At 48.9% G+C, this 14,926-nt stretch overlaps 2 protein-coding genes across 5 annotated transcripts in view; both read right to left on the bottom strand.

Moving 5' to 3' along the window:
* The window catches only part of GATA1 (GATA binding protein 1), a 22,445-nt gene extending 15,608 nt beyond the window's left edge, over positions 1 to 6,837 (bottom strand). Inside the window, exon 1 of one of the 3 annotated variants that reach the window (XM_075185593.1) lies at positions 6,757 to 6,837. The gene's annotated coding sequence lies outside the window, so the exon portion shown is untranslated. Of the gene's footprint in view, positions 1 to 508; positions 1,667 to 6,756 lie in introns of those variants that run through there. The other 2 variants (XM_075185594.1, XM_075185592.1) reach the window with 2 other exon arrangements.
* Positions 3,904 to 14,926, bottom strand: CDK20 (cyclin dependent kinase 20). 2 transcript variants are annotated; one of them, XM_075185595.1, is made up of 8 exons: positions 14,758 to 14,925; positions 10,130 to 10,243; positions 6,968 to 7,156; positions 6,757 to 6,878; positions 5,666 to 5,728; positions 5,467 to 5,590; positions 5,221 to 5,376; positions 3,904 to 4,639 (listed from the first exon to the last, which is right to left on the bottom strand). In XM_075185595.1, exons 1-8 carry the CDS (start codon positions 14,830 to 14,832, stop codon positions 4,460 to 4,462), a joined length of 1,023 nt encoding a protein of 340 aa, XP_075041696.1. In that variant the 5' UTR covers positions 14,833 to 14,925; the 3' UTR covers positions 3,904 to 4,459. The 2 variants fall into 2 exon arrangements, with proteins under 2 accessions (XP_075041696.1, XP_075041697.1); XM_075185596.1 differs by lacking the exon at positions 5,666 to 5,728 and having other exon boundaries at positions 14,758 to 14,926.

Here is a 14,926-nt window from a genome sequence, read left to right as displayed (position 1 = left end):
TTAATTTATATATATATATATATATATATATATATATATATATATATATATATATATATATATATATATAGCATTGCATTGTTTTAATATTTTCTTCATATTGTTACATTTTACCAGTTAAATACATATATATATATATATATATATATATATATATATATATATATATATATAAATAAAACTAGTAAAATGTAACAATATGAAGAAAAAAATGAAACATTAAAATAAAAAATTGTGCGAGGTTTGTTGAAGTATAGGAAAGGGCCTGGGTTTGGGTGATAGGATGTGTCAGTGTATACGGTTCTCGGCTCGGAGACACAGTGAAGGGTATTTTGCAGAAATTAGACATTGCATTTCTCCCTGGTCAAAAGACAATGCTCTGAAGTTTTAAAAATGATATCGCCTACAGACATATAAATCCATGTGATATATATATATATATATATATATATATATATATATATATTTTAATACACACATACATACATACACAAGTTCCAAAACTCACCTACTGCTGGAGCACGGCCGTGTCAAATTCCTTCTCTGGGGCTCACCCCAAATCTCTTGTTTTCTGCCCCGACTTGCGTGGACTTTGGCACCGTCAGACCTGCCCCTCCCTCCCACCTTGTCATTGACCCAACTAACTGACCCTTACTTCGCTTTTTGCTCCTACAGAGCCCTGGTCACCAAATCGTCCTCTCGATACACTTCTCCTCTCTCTTACACCCTAAGCCCTTGTAGTCAATGATGTCCCAAGAAGCAGATCTGTCCTGTGGCTCCACCCTTGTCAAAGAAAAGTCTTAGTGTCTGGGAGTGGGGTGGTGTGGTCCTAACTCATAACACTCCCCTCCCCCCCCCCCCCCCCCAACCTCCTTGTAATATTATGGATTAAATACCATCCTCATATTACAGTTATTGGCTGCTAAACAGACTTTTTAAGGATGTTTTGCCCCAAACCACGATAACGATGGGTGTGTAATATCAGATTCAGTTGTTCTTATTAAACATGGTCAGCGAGTAAATCTTAAGGTGTAGTGAACACTACGGGAGGGATCGTGCAGATGTGTTAGTATTGCGTCGTGTGTGAATGTTTGTATGGACTGCCTGTAAAGTCCAGGACGGAGAATTACACCTCCTAATGCAACAGGTGGGCCTAGGTATGGAAATGTCTCAGCAGCCAAATCTTCTGGGGGGGACGGGACACTACGAAGAGCTCCGGTACAGCAGGAGTTAAAAAGAAGTCATAACGCAGAGGAACGTGGCAGTATAAGGGTTAAGTAAGGTGGTGCTGGCAGTATGGGTTAAATAAAGCACTTGTGGCTTACTGTGGTAGTACAAGGGGACAGGATTCAGGACAAGGTACAGGACTTTCGTAGCTACTACTGATCCCATTTTATTCTATCCTTTCATAGTGTCCAATTCTCTTCCAGCAGCTTCGCTCTGCTGTAGTTTGGTCTCACTTTACACGTTCACCCTCCTCTCATCACCACAACTCCCTCCTCTGTGTAACTGATGTCACTCTTTTGCCAAACATGTCTCTAACAATCAGATAGCATCTTATCACCTCCGAGCAGCCAGCTGGGAGGAGAAGGGACCAGCCAGTGGCCAAGCCACAGAGAACAGCCACAGCAGCGTCTTACAGTAGAATTAACCTTTTTAATTCTCTGTCTGTCCTCAGTGGAAGGTTCTTAATAAAGCTCCCCCCCCCCCCTAGTTATGTCAAGAGTACAGTATACACACGGGGCTACGGTGCGCTGGAACGTCGCTTAGCGTGTTTGTACTCTGCAAACCTTTGGCAGGAATAAAGGTCGTTTCCACCTTCAGAGGGAATCTACAGGCAATTTTAAAAAATAAATAGTTTTATCGTTCCTTCTATGCTTTTCAGCCTTGCATTTATAGCATCAAGTAGTCTTGTTGATAGTGGAAATTACACTGCTCTCTGCACAGGGTATAACTGTATCCAGATAGCAGCTTTGCGTTATATTCACGGCCAATGAAAAGGAAAAAAAATCTGCCCGTTGATAGGAAGACATGGATTATCAGCACAGACGGAAGGAAGACAGATAAAACAATATATCTAGTACATTTAGCAGGAGGACACGGACAAGATAATATATTAGTCATAAAGACACCTTAAGATTAGGATCTGAATCAGAGGAGGTTAAGTAAGACAGAGAAGGAAAATATTTCACCATTTATAAAAGCAATTAAAAATTATTCTGCATATTTATTGACATGAATGAGTGTTAACGAGCTGCCTCCTTGGCCCAGATAAAATATCAGACAGAGACTTGAATGTAGTCAGACTAAAGCATTTTCAAATAAAATAAATTGTACGGCTGGCAATATTTTTTGTACGCAGGTGTGGCTACTTCATAGGCAAACCGAGGGGGGGGGGGGTTCCTAGTGCGTGGAAACCCCCCTCCAAGATTGGGGTACTGTATAATTGAGGTGGCTGGACCCTGCTCCCGCTTCACACGGCTCTGCTTGAAAAGAAAGAGCTGTGTGCACCCAACAGTAGTGCTGTAGTATTGCCCCTGTATATTATGGGAATAGGAAGAGTTGGAGAGCAGCCAAGCACTGTCTAATATTATAGCCACGCCCCCATGCACGCTGGTCACGTCCACTGGTGGCGTGGTGTGGAAACCCCCCCTCTACAAATCCTGCGTTTGCCCCTGTACTTGTCCGCGTAGCACATTTCAAGGTGCATGTGGTCCTTGGAAACACCCCCTTAAAAATCATCCACACCTACATTTGCGAGTTGGCTGCTCTGGAAAATGCCCATAATGGGAACTGTAATATCATTAAAGCCCAATTTCCTAACATGTTTCACTAACTGCAATAATTTAATTTTTTCCTTCCAAAATGCTGCTCATTTCAACCTCATGTAGGTCTTTAAATTCATTTTTAGAGTGAGAAGATATTGGGATGGTCTTTACTATGTGTCATTTTAGTGTCTTTAAATACTTTTATTGCATTGGTCAAGAAATGACTCCCATTAAAAGTATAGGATCAGGGCTGAACACAACGTGCGCACTTCCGAAAAGCATAGTATGTCCCTAATCCAAACTTGGTAACGAATGGCCCCCGATTTGTCCAACTCCTCTCATCGTCTGGTGCAAATTCCGCCCCGACAGACACCTATCTTAGGCCACATATCCATGTGTGGTTCAAGGAAACAGGTAGCGGCACAAAACCTCAATCGCACGACCGGAGTGCACTTTTGCACGGTCTGAAATGTCTCTTAACGTCTCGGAGACATGGGAAACGCTGTGTCCTTACGGGCAGCACGGTGGCTCAGTGGTTAGCACTTCTGCCTCACAGCACTGGGGTCATGAGTTCAATTCCCGACCATGGCCTTATCTGGGAGGAGTTTGTATGTTCTCCCAGTGTTTGCGTGGGTTTCCTCCGGGTGCTCCGGTTTCCTCCCACACTCCAAAAACATACTGGTAGGTTAATTGGCTGCTATCAAAAATTGACCCTAGTCTCTCTCTCTGTGTGTGTGTGTGTGTGTGTTAGGGACTTAAGACTGTGAGCTCCAATGGGGCAGGGACTGATGTGAGCGAGTTCTCTGGACAGCGCTGCGGAATTACTGGCGCTATATAATAAATGGTGATGATGATGTGTCCTGCAATAGGAGTCTCCGGCAGGGGAAGGGTTAAGCCGGCCTATACACCCCTAGTCCCTGTCGAGTCTCTGGCTGTCACACAAAGTGCTGATACATTAAAGCTCCCCCACACACCCCGAGCTGCAGTGACTGACTAGCAATCGTTATCTCTGGCAAGCAGATAACCCACTGAGCTGCACCCGTTCCTGCTCCATCCCACTCGCTGGCTCTCATCACTGTACAAACTAATGAGCAGAATTATGATCATAGACAAACCAAGGAACCCATGACTCTCATACAGAAGACAGATGTATTTTATGAACAGTACTGACGGCTCAGATAAATAACTCCAATAAGAAACATATACAGATATACAATCCCATGGTAGACATGTGCCACAGTGTTTTTATAAGGATATCTATGGGTATTAATACTATGATCACCCACCCCCACCCTCCGACAGGGAGGATTATCACATGCCAGAGCTTGCAACCTGTTTCCGGGATGGACAATGCGATACAAAGCACTGGGTTCCAAACCGTGACACAGGATTCCAGGGCCCCTGGCAATGATACAGTCACTGTAGCACACAGCCCGGGTTACTCATATACAGAGCCAGGGGCCCCTAATGACACAGAGCCCAGGTCCCCTAATTACAGAGCCAGGGGCCCCTAATGACAAAGAGCCCAGGGTCCCTGGCTGTGACGAAGAGCAGGGGCCCTAGGGACTCCTAACTGCGACACACAGCCAAGTGGTCTTAAGTTCTTTACTATGAGAGGTCTTAAGAGTGAGACAGTCACAGACCAAGGAGTCCCGCCCTACTGTAGTAAAGTCCTAGCGTAACCCCGGCTGTCACAGTCCCTGTACGTAGTCGCTCAGGAGACCAGGGTCTAGCAGGCTGTCACCCACAGGTTGCTCTGTATGAAATTCTCTCTGGAGCTGTCGGTTTCTCCTGTCGCCCCTCTGGGGAATGGGCAGCTCCGAATGGTGAGCTGGAAGAGGCTCCCGAAAGAAATATGGGTGCAGAAGAGCCTGTGCGGGAAGAGAAAGAGGTACACGGAGCATGATTTGGAGGAACCTGCGTCTTGCATGCAGTTGTATATATGCCGCAGGGAGCCCTTTCTAGCGATTGGATAAAGCAGCATCAGTCACAAAGAGGGGGAAACAATGAAAACTTTATTTATATATATTTTGCACTCTACACATTTTCATGCGGGAGAGTTTTTAGAAACGACCCCTTCCTCTCCTCTGCCCACCTGCCTGGTAGCAAAAGATTTAGAAAAGAATCTCATAATTTACACTCTTACCTAATCCGAAAACACAAAGTACAGGAAAAAGCTAAACTAATGCTTTCTTACATAGCAACATGATCTATGTGACTTACAACAAATCAGATGTTTGCTGTCATTAGTGCGGCTTGTATAAGACTGATCAAATCTGATCTCTGTTAGCTACGGGGAGATTACAACCTATATCTACTCATTGCACCATATCAGATGCGTTTTACCGTTTCCTGATGATCTCTGTAACAATTGCTTGTGTAATTGAGGAGGAAGTAACCTGTGAGTAGTGAGTACGTAGATAAAACACTGGCGGACAGCCGCAGAACTCACCTCGGCCGCCCGGATCCTCTGGCTGGACGGATACACCAGGAAACGCATGAGAAGCTGCAGGGCCTCCGGGGAGGTGTCGGGGACGATGCGTTCAGGAGGGAGAGGACGGTGCTCTTTGAATGAAATCTTGTTGTAATCTGGGAGCTCTGTGATTTCCTGATGAATGAAAAGATAATTTACGTGGACGGATTCCACCGACCATTCACATCAGATAAAGACAAGCCAGGGGCCTAGATAAACACTCACCGGCCAAGACTTAGCGTTGGGGGTGCCCAACGTTCGCAGGACACAGCACAGCTGCTCAATGTCATTTTCTCCGGGGAACAGAGGTGAACTGTTCAAAAGTTCTCCAAATATGCAGCCGACGGCCCTGGTGGGGAGGAGAGTGTTACTAGACGCGCACTGAACGTAACCCTAATCGCAGGACAGGGCAGAAGGAACTCACCACAAATCCACTCCCTCGTCGTACTTACGGGCTCCGTACAGCAGTTCTGGTGCTCGGTACCACCTGTGGGGGTGACGCAACAGCAAATCACACCGGGAACGTAGGGTACAAAGATTCACACATAGACTGGAATGACCCGGATGAATTGGTCAAGGAATGAAAGCCGATTAAATGCCATTGAATAATCGTTTAAAAGCAGTTTCCTCCGTTCCCTAATCAGCCCAGCCCTCAAAAATGGCAAATGGGGTTTGTGTTCCCCCGAAAAAAATCCCCTCCCCCTCCATGACCACCTATATTGGAAAGCAGGCTTGCTACTTTTCTAAGCTCTACATATCACTTTCATTGGGCTCTATAGCAGCCTGTACATCCACAGAGTAGTCCTCCAATGATAAGAGCTAGCTCTCTGATTTAATTCAGGTTAAAAAGGTCATGGGGGGACCTTCGCTATTTTCTATACATGAGTGGCACGTTGGATTAGGAAGGGTTGTGCAAAATGGAATGATGGCGTTGTCTATAGCCCTAGTGGTAGGAACTTGACTACACAACTGAACAGATCGAGAAGAACCATAGAGTGACAGCGAGCGACTCTCCCAGAAACAAAAAGGACCTGAACGTACCAATACCAACTTAATAACAATGACTGCCACACAGTGACGTGCAATGCTTCTATTGTACTATTAAGAACACAATAGCACCATATATTATAAAGCATAAAACATATATATATTTTACATGATAGTGTCTCTTTAAACTCGATAACACCGAAATTCACAAGATAACTTCCTCCACAGTGATCAAGGTGCTGGTTGCAATATAGAAGCATAATAGGGATTATTTAAGTGCCAAACTTGCACTACGCCGAAACAACCAATCAGAAGCTTGCTTTCACTGTGTAAATTGCACCAGACAGATGAAAGCCAATTCCTGATTGGTTTTTGTGGTTCAGTGCACATTTTGTTCCTAAGTGCATGGTTAGTAAATGGGCTCTATTGTCTGATCTGCAGCAAATCCGACGACATAAATAGGGATTCTGATCGGTCACATTACTCCCTTAATTTTGGACAACCATTCAGCTCGACATCTCTACTGACCTGGTGGCTACTTGATGGCTGTACATACGTCCCCCGTCGTTAGAAAAGACCCGGGCCAGGCCGAAGTCTGCTAACTTGAGGAGGCCAGTGGAGCTGATGAGTAGATTTGCTGGCTTGAGGTCCTGTTAGAAAGGAGAAGAGGGCGGTAGGTGGGTCGGACTCGGAGACCATTCTTTGTATGGTTGGTTCTGTGCAGTTCAGACATACTAACCCTGTGCATGATGGAGTTCTCATGGCAGAACTTGACACCTTTCAATAGCATCATCATGTAACCCTTCACCTGGGCCTCGGTCAGTGGTTGGTCGGAGTTCCTGATGACTTCAGAGAGATCTGAGAGCATGTACTCAAAGACCAGCACAAAGCCTGTCCCATGAGGGAACACCTCTCTTAATTTAACTACCTAAAAACACAAGAAAGCAAGAAAGGCAATGACTTAGACTGCGACATTAAGAACAGGATATTAATACACTAACGGACGTAATCCAGGAGAACAAAAGAATGATGCCAATACTGTAGACATAGAAGAATAATTAGGCAGGAGAGAGGAAAAAGGAATAACGCCAGGACTAGGGAGAAGGGAGAGGAAAGGAATAACGCCAGGACTAGGAAGAAGGGAGAGGAAAGGAATAACGCCAGGACTAGGGAGAAGGGAGAGAAACAGAATAACGCCAGGACTAGGAAGGAGGGAGAGGAAAGGAATAAAGCGAGGACGAGGAAGAAGAAAGAGGAAAGGAATAACGCCAGGACTAGGAAGAAGGGAGAGGAAAGGAATAACGCCAGGACTAGGAAGAAGGGAGAGGAAAGGAATAACGCCAGGACTAGGAAGAAGGGAGAGGAAAGGAATAACGCCAGGACTAGGAAGAAGGGAGAGGAAAGGAATAACGCCAGGACTAGGAAGAAGGGAGAGGAAAGGAATAACGCCAGGACTAGGAAGAAGAAGTGAGAGGAAAGGAATAACTCCAGGACGAGGAAGAAGAAAGAGGAAAGGAATAACGCCAGGACTAGGAAGAAGGGAGAGGAAAGGAATAACGCCAGGACTAGGAAGAAGGGAGAGGAAAGGAATAACGCCAGGACTAGGAAGAAGGGAGAGGAAAGGAATAACGCCAGGACTAGGAAGAAGGGAGAGGAAAGGAATAACGCCAGGACTAGGAAGAAGGGAGAGGAAAGGAATAACGCCAGGACTAGGAAGAAGAAGTGAGAGGAAAGGAATAACTCCAGGACGAGGAAGAAGAAAGAGGAAAGGAATAACGCCAGGACTAGGAAGAAGGGAGAGGAAAGGAATAACGCCAGGACTAGGAAGAAGGGAGAGGAAAGGAATAACGCCAGGACTAGGAAGAAGGGAGAGGAAAGGAATAACGCCAGGACTAGGAAGAAGGGAGAGGAAAGGAATAGCGCCAGGACTAGGAAGAAGGGAGAGGAAAGGAATAACGCCAGGACTAGGAAGAAAGGGGAGGAAAGGAGTAACGCCAGGACTAGGAAGTAGGGAGAGGAAAGGAGTAACGCCAGGACTAGGAAGAAAGGGGAGGAAAGGAGTAACGCCAGGACTAGGAAGAAGGGAGAGGAAAGGAATAACGCCAGGACTAGGAAGAAGAAGTGAGAGGAAAGGAATAACTCCAGGACGAGGAAGAAGAAAGAGGAAAGGAATAACGCCAGGACTAGGAAGAAGGGAGAGGAAAGGAATAACGCCAGGACTAGGAAGAAGGGAGAGGAAAGGAATAACGCCAGGACTAGGAAGAAGGGAGAGGAAAGGAATAACGCCAGGACTAGGAAGAAGGGAGAGGAAAGGAATAGCGCCAGGACTAGGAAGAAGGGAGAGGAAAGGAATAACGCCAGGACTAGGAAGAAAGGGGAGGAAAGGAGTAACGCCAGGACTAGGAAGAAGGGAGAGGAAAGGAGTAACGCCAGTATGAGGAAGAAGGGAGAGGAAAGAAAGAACGCCAGGACTAGGAAGAAGGGAGAGGAAAGAAATAACGCCAGGACGAGGAAGAAGGGAGAGGAAAGAAATAACGCCAGGACGAGGAAGAAAGAGGAAAGGAATAACGCCAGGACTAGGAAGAAGGGAGAGGAAAGGAATAATGCCAGGACTAGGGAGAAGGGAGAGGAAAGGACTAACGCCAGTATGAGGAAGAAGGGAGAGGAAAGGACTAACGCCAGTATGAGGAAGAAGGGAGAGGAAAGGACCAACGCCAGTACGAGGAAGAAGGGAGAGGAAAGGACCAACGTCAGTACGAGGAAGAAGGGAGAGGAAAGGACCAACGCCAGTACGAGGAAGAAGGGAGAGGAAAGGACCAACGTCAGTATGAGGAAGAAGGGAGAGGAAAGGACCAACGTCAGTATGAGGAAGAAGGGAGAGGAAAGGACCAACGCCAGTACGAGGAAGAAGGGAGAGGAAAGGACCAACGTCAGTACGAGGAAGAAGGGAGAGGAAAGGACCAACGCCAGTACGAGGAAGAAGGGAGAGGAAAGGACCAACGCCAGTACGAGGAAGAAGGGAGAGGAAAGGACCAACGCCAGTACGAGGAAGAAGGGAGAGGAAAGGACCAACGTCAGTACGAGGAAGAAGGGAGAGGAAAGGACCAACGCCAGTACGAGGAAGAAGGGAGAGGAAAGGACCAACGCCAGTACGAGGAAGAAGGGAGAGGAAAGGACCAACGTCAGTACGAGGAAGAAGGGAGAGGAAAGGACCAACGCCAGTACGAGGAAGAAGGGAGAGGAAAGGACCAACGTCAGTATGAGGAAGAAGGGAGAGGAAAGGACCAACGCCAGTATGAGGAAGAAGGGAGAGGAAAGGACCAACGCCAGTACGAGGAAGAAGGGAGAGGAAAGGACCAACGCCAGTACGAGGAAGAAGGGAGAGGAAAGGACCAACGTCAGTATGAGGAAGAAGGGAGAGGAAAGGACCAACGCCAGTACGAGGAAGAAGGGAGAGGAAAGGACCAACGTCAGTACGAGGAAGAAGGGAGAGGAAAGGACCAACGCCAGTACGAGGAAGAAGGGAGAGGAAAGGACCAACGTCAGTATGAGGAAGAAGGGAGAGGAAAGGACCAACGCCAGTATGAGGAAGAAGGGAGAGGAAAGGACCAACGCCAGTACGAGGAAGAAGGGAGAGGAAAGGACCAACGCCAGTACGAGGAAGAAGGGAGAGGAAAGGACCAACGTCAGTATGAGGAAGAAGGGAGAGGAAAGGACCAACGCCAGTACGAGGAAGAAGGGAGAGAAAAGAATAACACCAGGGCTAGGGAGATGAGAGAGGAATGACATTAGCACCAGGGCAGGAAAAGTAAAAACACCAGCATTAGGGGAGGTAGGGATGGAAAATAGAGGGGTGTTATATTACAAATGGTACATGAACACGTCACTGCCGCTAGCTCACATATGGATTGTCTTCAATCTCGCGCAGTGCTTTGATCTCTCTCAAAGCCTGGTTGGGAATTCCCTCTTCCAGTTTCCGGAGCGCCACTTTCTTCAGGGCAACAGCTTCCCCGGTCTGGAAAAAGCAGATGTAGATTGAATGATCACAATGGTGCACAGACCTCCAGACATAGAAGAAAAGCAATATGAGAGGTGAGTATGCAGATATACAAGAACATGAAGGGTTACTGACACATGGATGACACGAGGTTACACCAACATTAACCAAATGACCTTCTAACCTATTCTCCTCCTACTTTGCTGCACAATATCCTATTCTAGAACCTGTAACGCAACATAACAAGTCTGAAATGACTAAATAGAAAAATCTATTCTTGTTGCATTATAGACAATTTAAAGGGAGGTGAAAATCGAGAAGTATGTTGAAAATGAGCACGTATGCCTATAACAAAATTGGATTCTTATTGGTAATTTCTAGACCCTGTGTGCCATGATTTTGTGTCAAGGGTCACAGTGCGACACCAGCATAAATTATACATGTAACTGGTAGTATTGGGTGGAACAACAGATGCACATTATCCAATTACTATTTGTGTATAAGAGATTAATTACAAATAGAACTTATAAAATGTATATATACTTATGTTATGGTCAGCAGAAGTGGCCTTTTTCTTTATGTGGTAGAAGTAAAGGCTCCAAAAACATTTAGATACATAAAAATAAATATATTTGTATTTAAAAAACATAATTTTGTTTATTACAGCACTTCAGCATGCAGCCAAGAAACGTCTCCACATTAGGAGCTGCAGCGCCACACGGTGATGGATCAAGGGTACTGCATGAAGTTAGAAACATCTAAAAGGAAACAGAATTCAGACAACTCTTTTCCGCATCCAGATGTTTATAAACATTTTTATAAATATTTAAAGATGACGCCCTCTAGTCTACTTAACCAAACACTTCTTAGGGACTTTCTCATTGTATAGCTTGTTCATTGTTTATTTTAAATAATTTTTTTATCATTTACTTTTCAAATTGGAAATAAATTACATTCCACATGATTACCCCATCCAAAATATTAAAAACAAAATTCCTAATAATATACAGTAATCCACTTATCCTTATGTGATTGAGGATTTATGACCTTGTAATGATATGAGCGTACATTACCATATATTTAAATGGCTTTTCATTACTTCTTAAATAGCAGTCTCCATAGACATCTATGGGGACCGCGCTGGGTTTCTAAAAAAATTAAAAACAGCAGATACCTAGGATATGTGCTGCGATGCACTGTTAATATATTTGCACATTACTTAGGGAAATTTTTTGGGGGGCAATATAAGTAAAAAATCCATAATAAATAGGCCCCTATATCTAATTAAGTGGGTCTATATATTTCCTGACCCTGATATCGTAACTGTCACACAATGCTTTTTACCCTTCCTCTCCGATACCCCTATTCCGTGACACACTCCTCTCACCCCACACCGGGTGACACACACACAGACACACTCCTCTCACCTCCCCACCAGGTGACACACACACACACACACTCCTCTCACCCCACACCGGGTGACACACACACTCCTCTCACCTCCCCACCAGGTGACACACACACACACTCCTCTCACCCCACACCGGGTGACACACACACAGACACACTCCTCTCACCTCCCCACCAGGTGACACACACACAGACACACTCCTCTCACCTCCCCACCAGGTGACACACACACACACACTCCTCTCACCCCACACCGGGTGACACACACACTCCTCTCACCCCCCACCAGGTGACACACACACACACACTCCTCTCACCCCACACCGGGTGACACACACACTCCTCTCACCCCACACCGGGTGACACACACACACACACACTCCTCTCACCCCACACCGGGTGACACACACACTCCTCTCACCTCCCCACCAGGTGACACACACACACACACACACTCCTCTCACCCCACACCGGGTGACACACACACTCCTCTCACCCCCCACCGGGTGACACACACACACACACACTCCTCTCACCCCACCCCGGGTGACACACACACACACACACTCCTCTCACCCCCCACCGGGTGACACACACACACACACACACTCCTCTCACCCCACACCGGGTGACACACACACACACTCCTCTCACCTCCCCACCAGGTGACACACACACACACACTCCTCTCACCCCACACCGGGTGACACACACACACACTCCTCTCACTCCACACCGGGTGACACACACACACACTCCTCTCACCTCCCCACCAGGTGACACACACACACACACTCCTCTCACCCCCCACCGGGTGACACACACACACTCCTCTCACCCCCCACCGGGTGACACACACACACTCCTCTCACCTCCCACCGGGTGACACACACACACTCCTCTCACCCCCCACCGGGTGACACACACACTCCTCTCACCCCCCCACCGGGTGACACACACACACTCCTCTCACCCCCCACCGGGTGACACACACACACACATCTCTCACCCCACACCGGGTGACACACACACTCCTCTCACCCCCCCACCGGGTGACACACACACACACACACACTCCTCTCACCCCACACCGGGTGACACACACACACACTCCTCTCACCTCCCCACCAGGTGACACACACACACACACACACACTCCTCTCACCCCACACCGGGTGACACACACACTCCTCTCACCCCCCACCGGGTGACACACACACACACACACTCCTCTCACCCCACACCGGGTGACACACACACACACTCCTCTCACCCCCCACCGGGTGACACACACACACACACTCCTCTCACCCCACACCGGGTGACACACACACACACACACTCCTCTCACCCCCCACCGGGTGACACACACACACTCCTCTCACCTCCCACCGGGTGACACACACACACTCCTCTCACCCCCCACCGGGTGACACACACACTCCTCTCACCCCCCCACCGGGTGACACACACACTCCTCTCACCCCCCCACCGGGTGACACACACACACTCCTCTCACCCCCCACCGGGTGACACACACACACACATCTCTCACCCCACACCGGGTGACACACACACTCCTCTCACCCCCCCACCGGGTGACACACACACACACATCTCTCACCCCACACCGGGTGACACACACACTCCTCTCACCCCCCACCGGGTGACACACACACACACATCTCTCACCCCACACCGGGTGACACACACACTCCTCTCACCCCACACTGGGTGACACACACACAGTCCTCTCACTCCACACCGGGTGACACACACACTCCTCTCACCCCCCACTGGGTGACACACACACAGTCCTCTCACCCCACACCGGGTGACACACACACTCCTCTCACCCCCCACTGGGTGGCACACACACACAGTCCTCTCACCCCACACCGGGTGACACACACACACACTCCTCTCACCTCCCCACCAGGTGACACACACACACACACTCCTCTCACCCCACACCGGGTGACACACAAACACACTCCTCTCACTCCACACCGGGTGACACACACACACACTCCTCTCACCTCCCCACCAGGTGACACACACACACACACTCCTCTCACCCCCCACCGGGTGACACACACACACACACTCCTCTCACCCCCCACCGGGTGACACACACACACTCCTCTCACCTCCCACCGGGTGACACACACACACTCCTCTCACCCCCCACCGGGTGACACACACACTCCTCTCACCCCCCCACCGGGTGACACACACACTCCTCTCACCCCCCCACCGGGTGACACACACACACTCCTCTCACCCCCCACCGGGTGACACACACACACACATCTCTCACCCCACACCGGGTGACACACACACTCCTCTCACCCCCCCACCGGGTGACACACACACACACACATCTCTCACCCCACACCAGGTGACACACACACTCCTCTCACCCCCCACCGGGTGACACACACACACACACACATCTCTCACCCCACACCGGGTGACACACACAGTCCTCTCACCCCACACTGGGTGACACACACACAGTCCTCTCACTCCACACCGGGTGACACACACACTCCTCTCACCCCCCACTGGGTGACACACACACAGTCCTCTCACCCCACACCGGGTGACACACACACTCCTCTCACCCCCCACTGGGTGGCACACACACACAGTCCTCTCACCCCACACCGGGTGACACACACACACACTCCTCTCACCCCACACTGGGTGGCACACACACACAGTCCTCTCACCCCACACCGGGTGACACACACACAGTCGTCTCACCCCACACCGGGTGACACACACACAGTCGTCTCACCCCACACCGGGTGACACACACACACAGTCCTCTCACCCCACACTGGGTGACACACACACAGTCGTCTCACCCCACACCGGGTGACACACACACACAGTCCTCTCACCCCACACCGGGTGACACACACACACACACTCCTCTCACCCCACACTGGGAGGCACACACACACAGTCCTCTCACCCCACACTGGGTGACACATACAGTCCTCTCACCCCACACCGGGTGACACACACACACAGTCCTCTCACCCCACACTGGGTGGCACACACACAGTCCTCTCACCCCACACCGGGTGACACACACCCTGACACACAGTTACCTCGATGTGTTTGGCTTTGAACACGATGCCATGAGCCCCTTCCCCGATACGGCCCAGCAGGCTGTACTGCTCCATCCTCCCGGGACCGGGCACCGGGCACCGGGCTGTGACGCTGAGACCCGTTGCCTGGCAACCGGACCAGGTCCAGGTGACACCGCGCGTCACGTGA

This window comes from Mixophyes fleayi, chromosome 9 (genome assembly GCF_038048845.1).
Source record: "Mixophyes fleayi isolate aMixFle1 chromosome 9, aMixFle1.hap1, whole genome shotgun sequence".
NCBI classification, from domain to species: Eukaryota; Metazoa; Chordata; class Amphibia; order Anura; family Limnodynastidae; genus Mixophyes; species Mixophyes fleayi.
Note: the sequence above shows the minus strand (reverse complement) of the source record. Positions and strands in the feature narration are given on the sequence as shown.

What these genes read in the sequence shown, in the direction of transcription:
- CDK20 (XM_075185595.1), bottom strand. Translation starts at nt 14,832, where the DNA reads ATGGAGCAGTACAGCCTGCTGGGCCGTATCGGGGAAGGGGCTCATGGC. An exon ending in AGAACTCCATCATGCACAGG is followed by an intron (nt 6,879 to 6,967) that starts GTTAGTATGTCT and finishes CCTTTCTAACAG; the next exon opens with GACCTCAAGCCAGCAAATCT. An exon ending in GACGAGGGAGTGGATTTGTG is followed by an intron (nt 5,591 to 5,665) that starts GTGAGTTCCTTC and finishes CCTCCCCACCAG; the next exon opens with GGCCGTCGGCTGCATATTTG.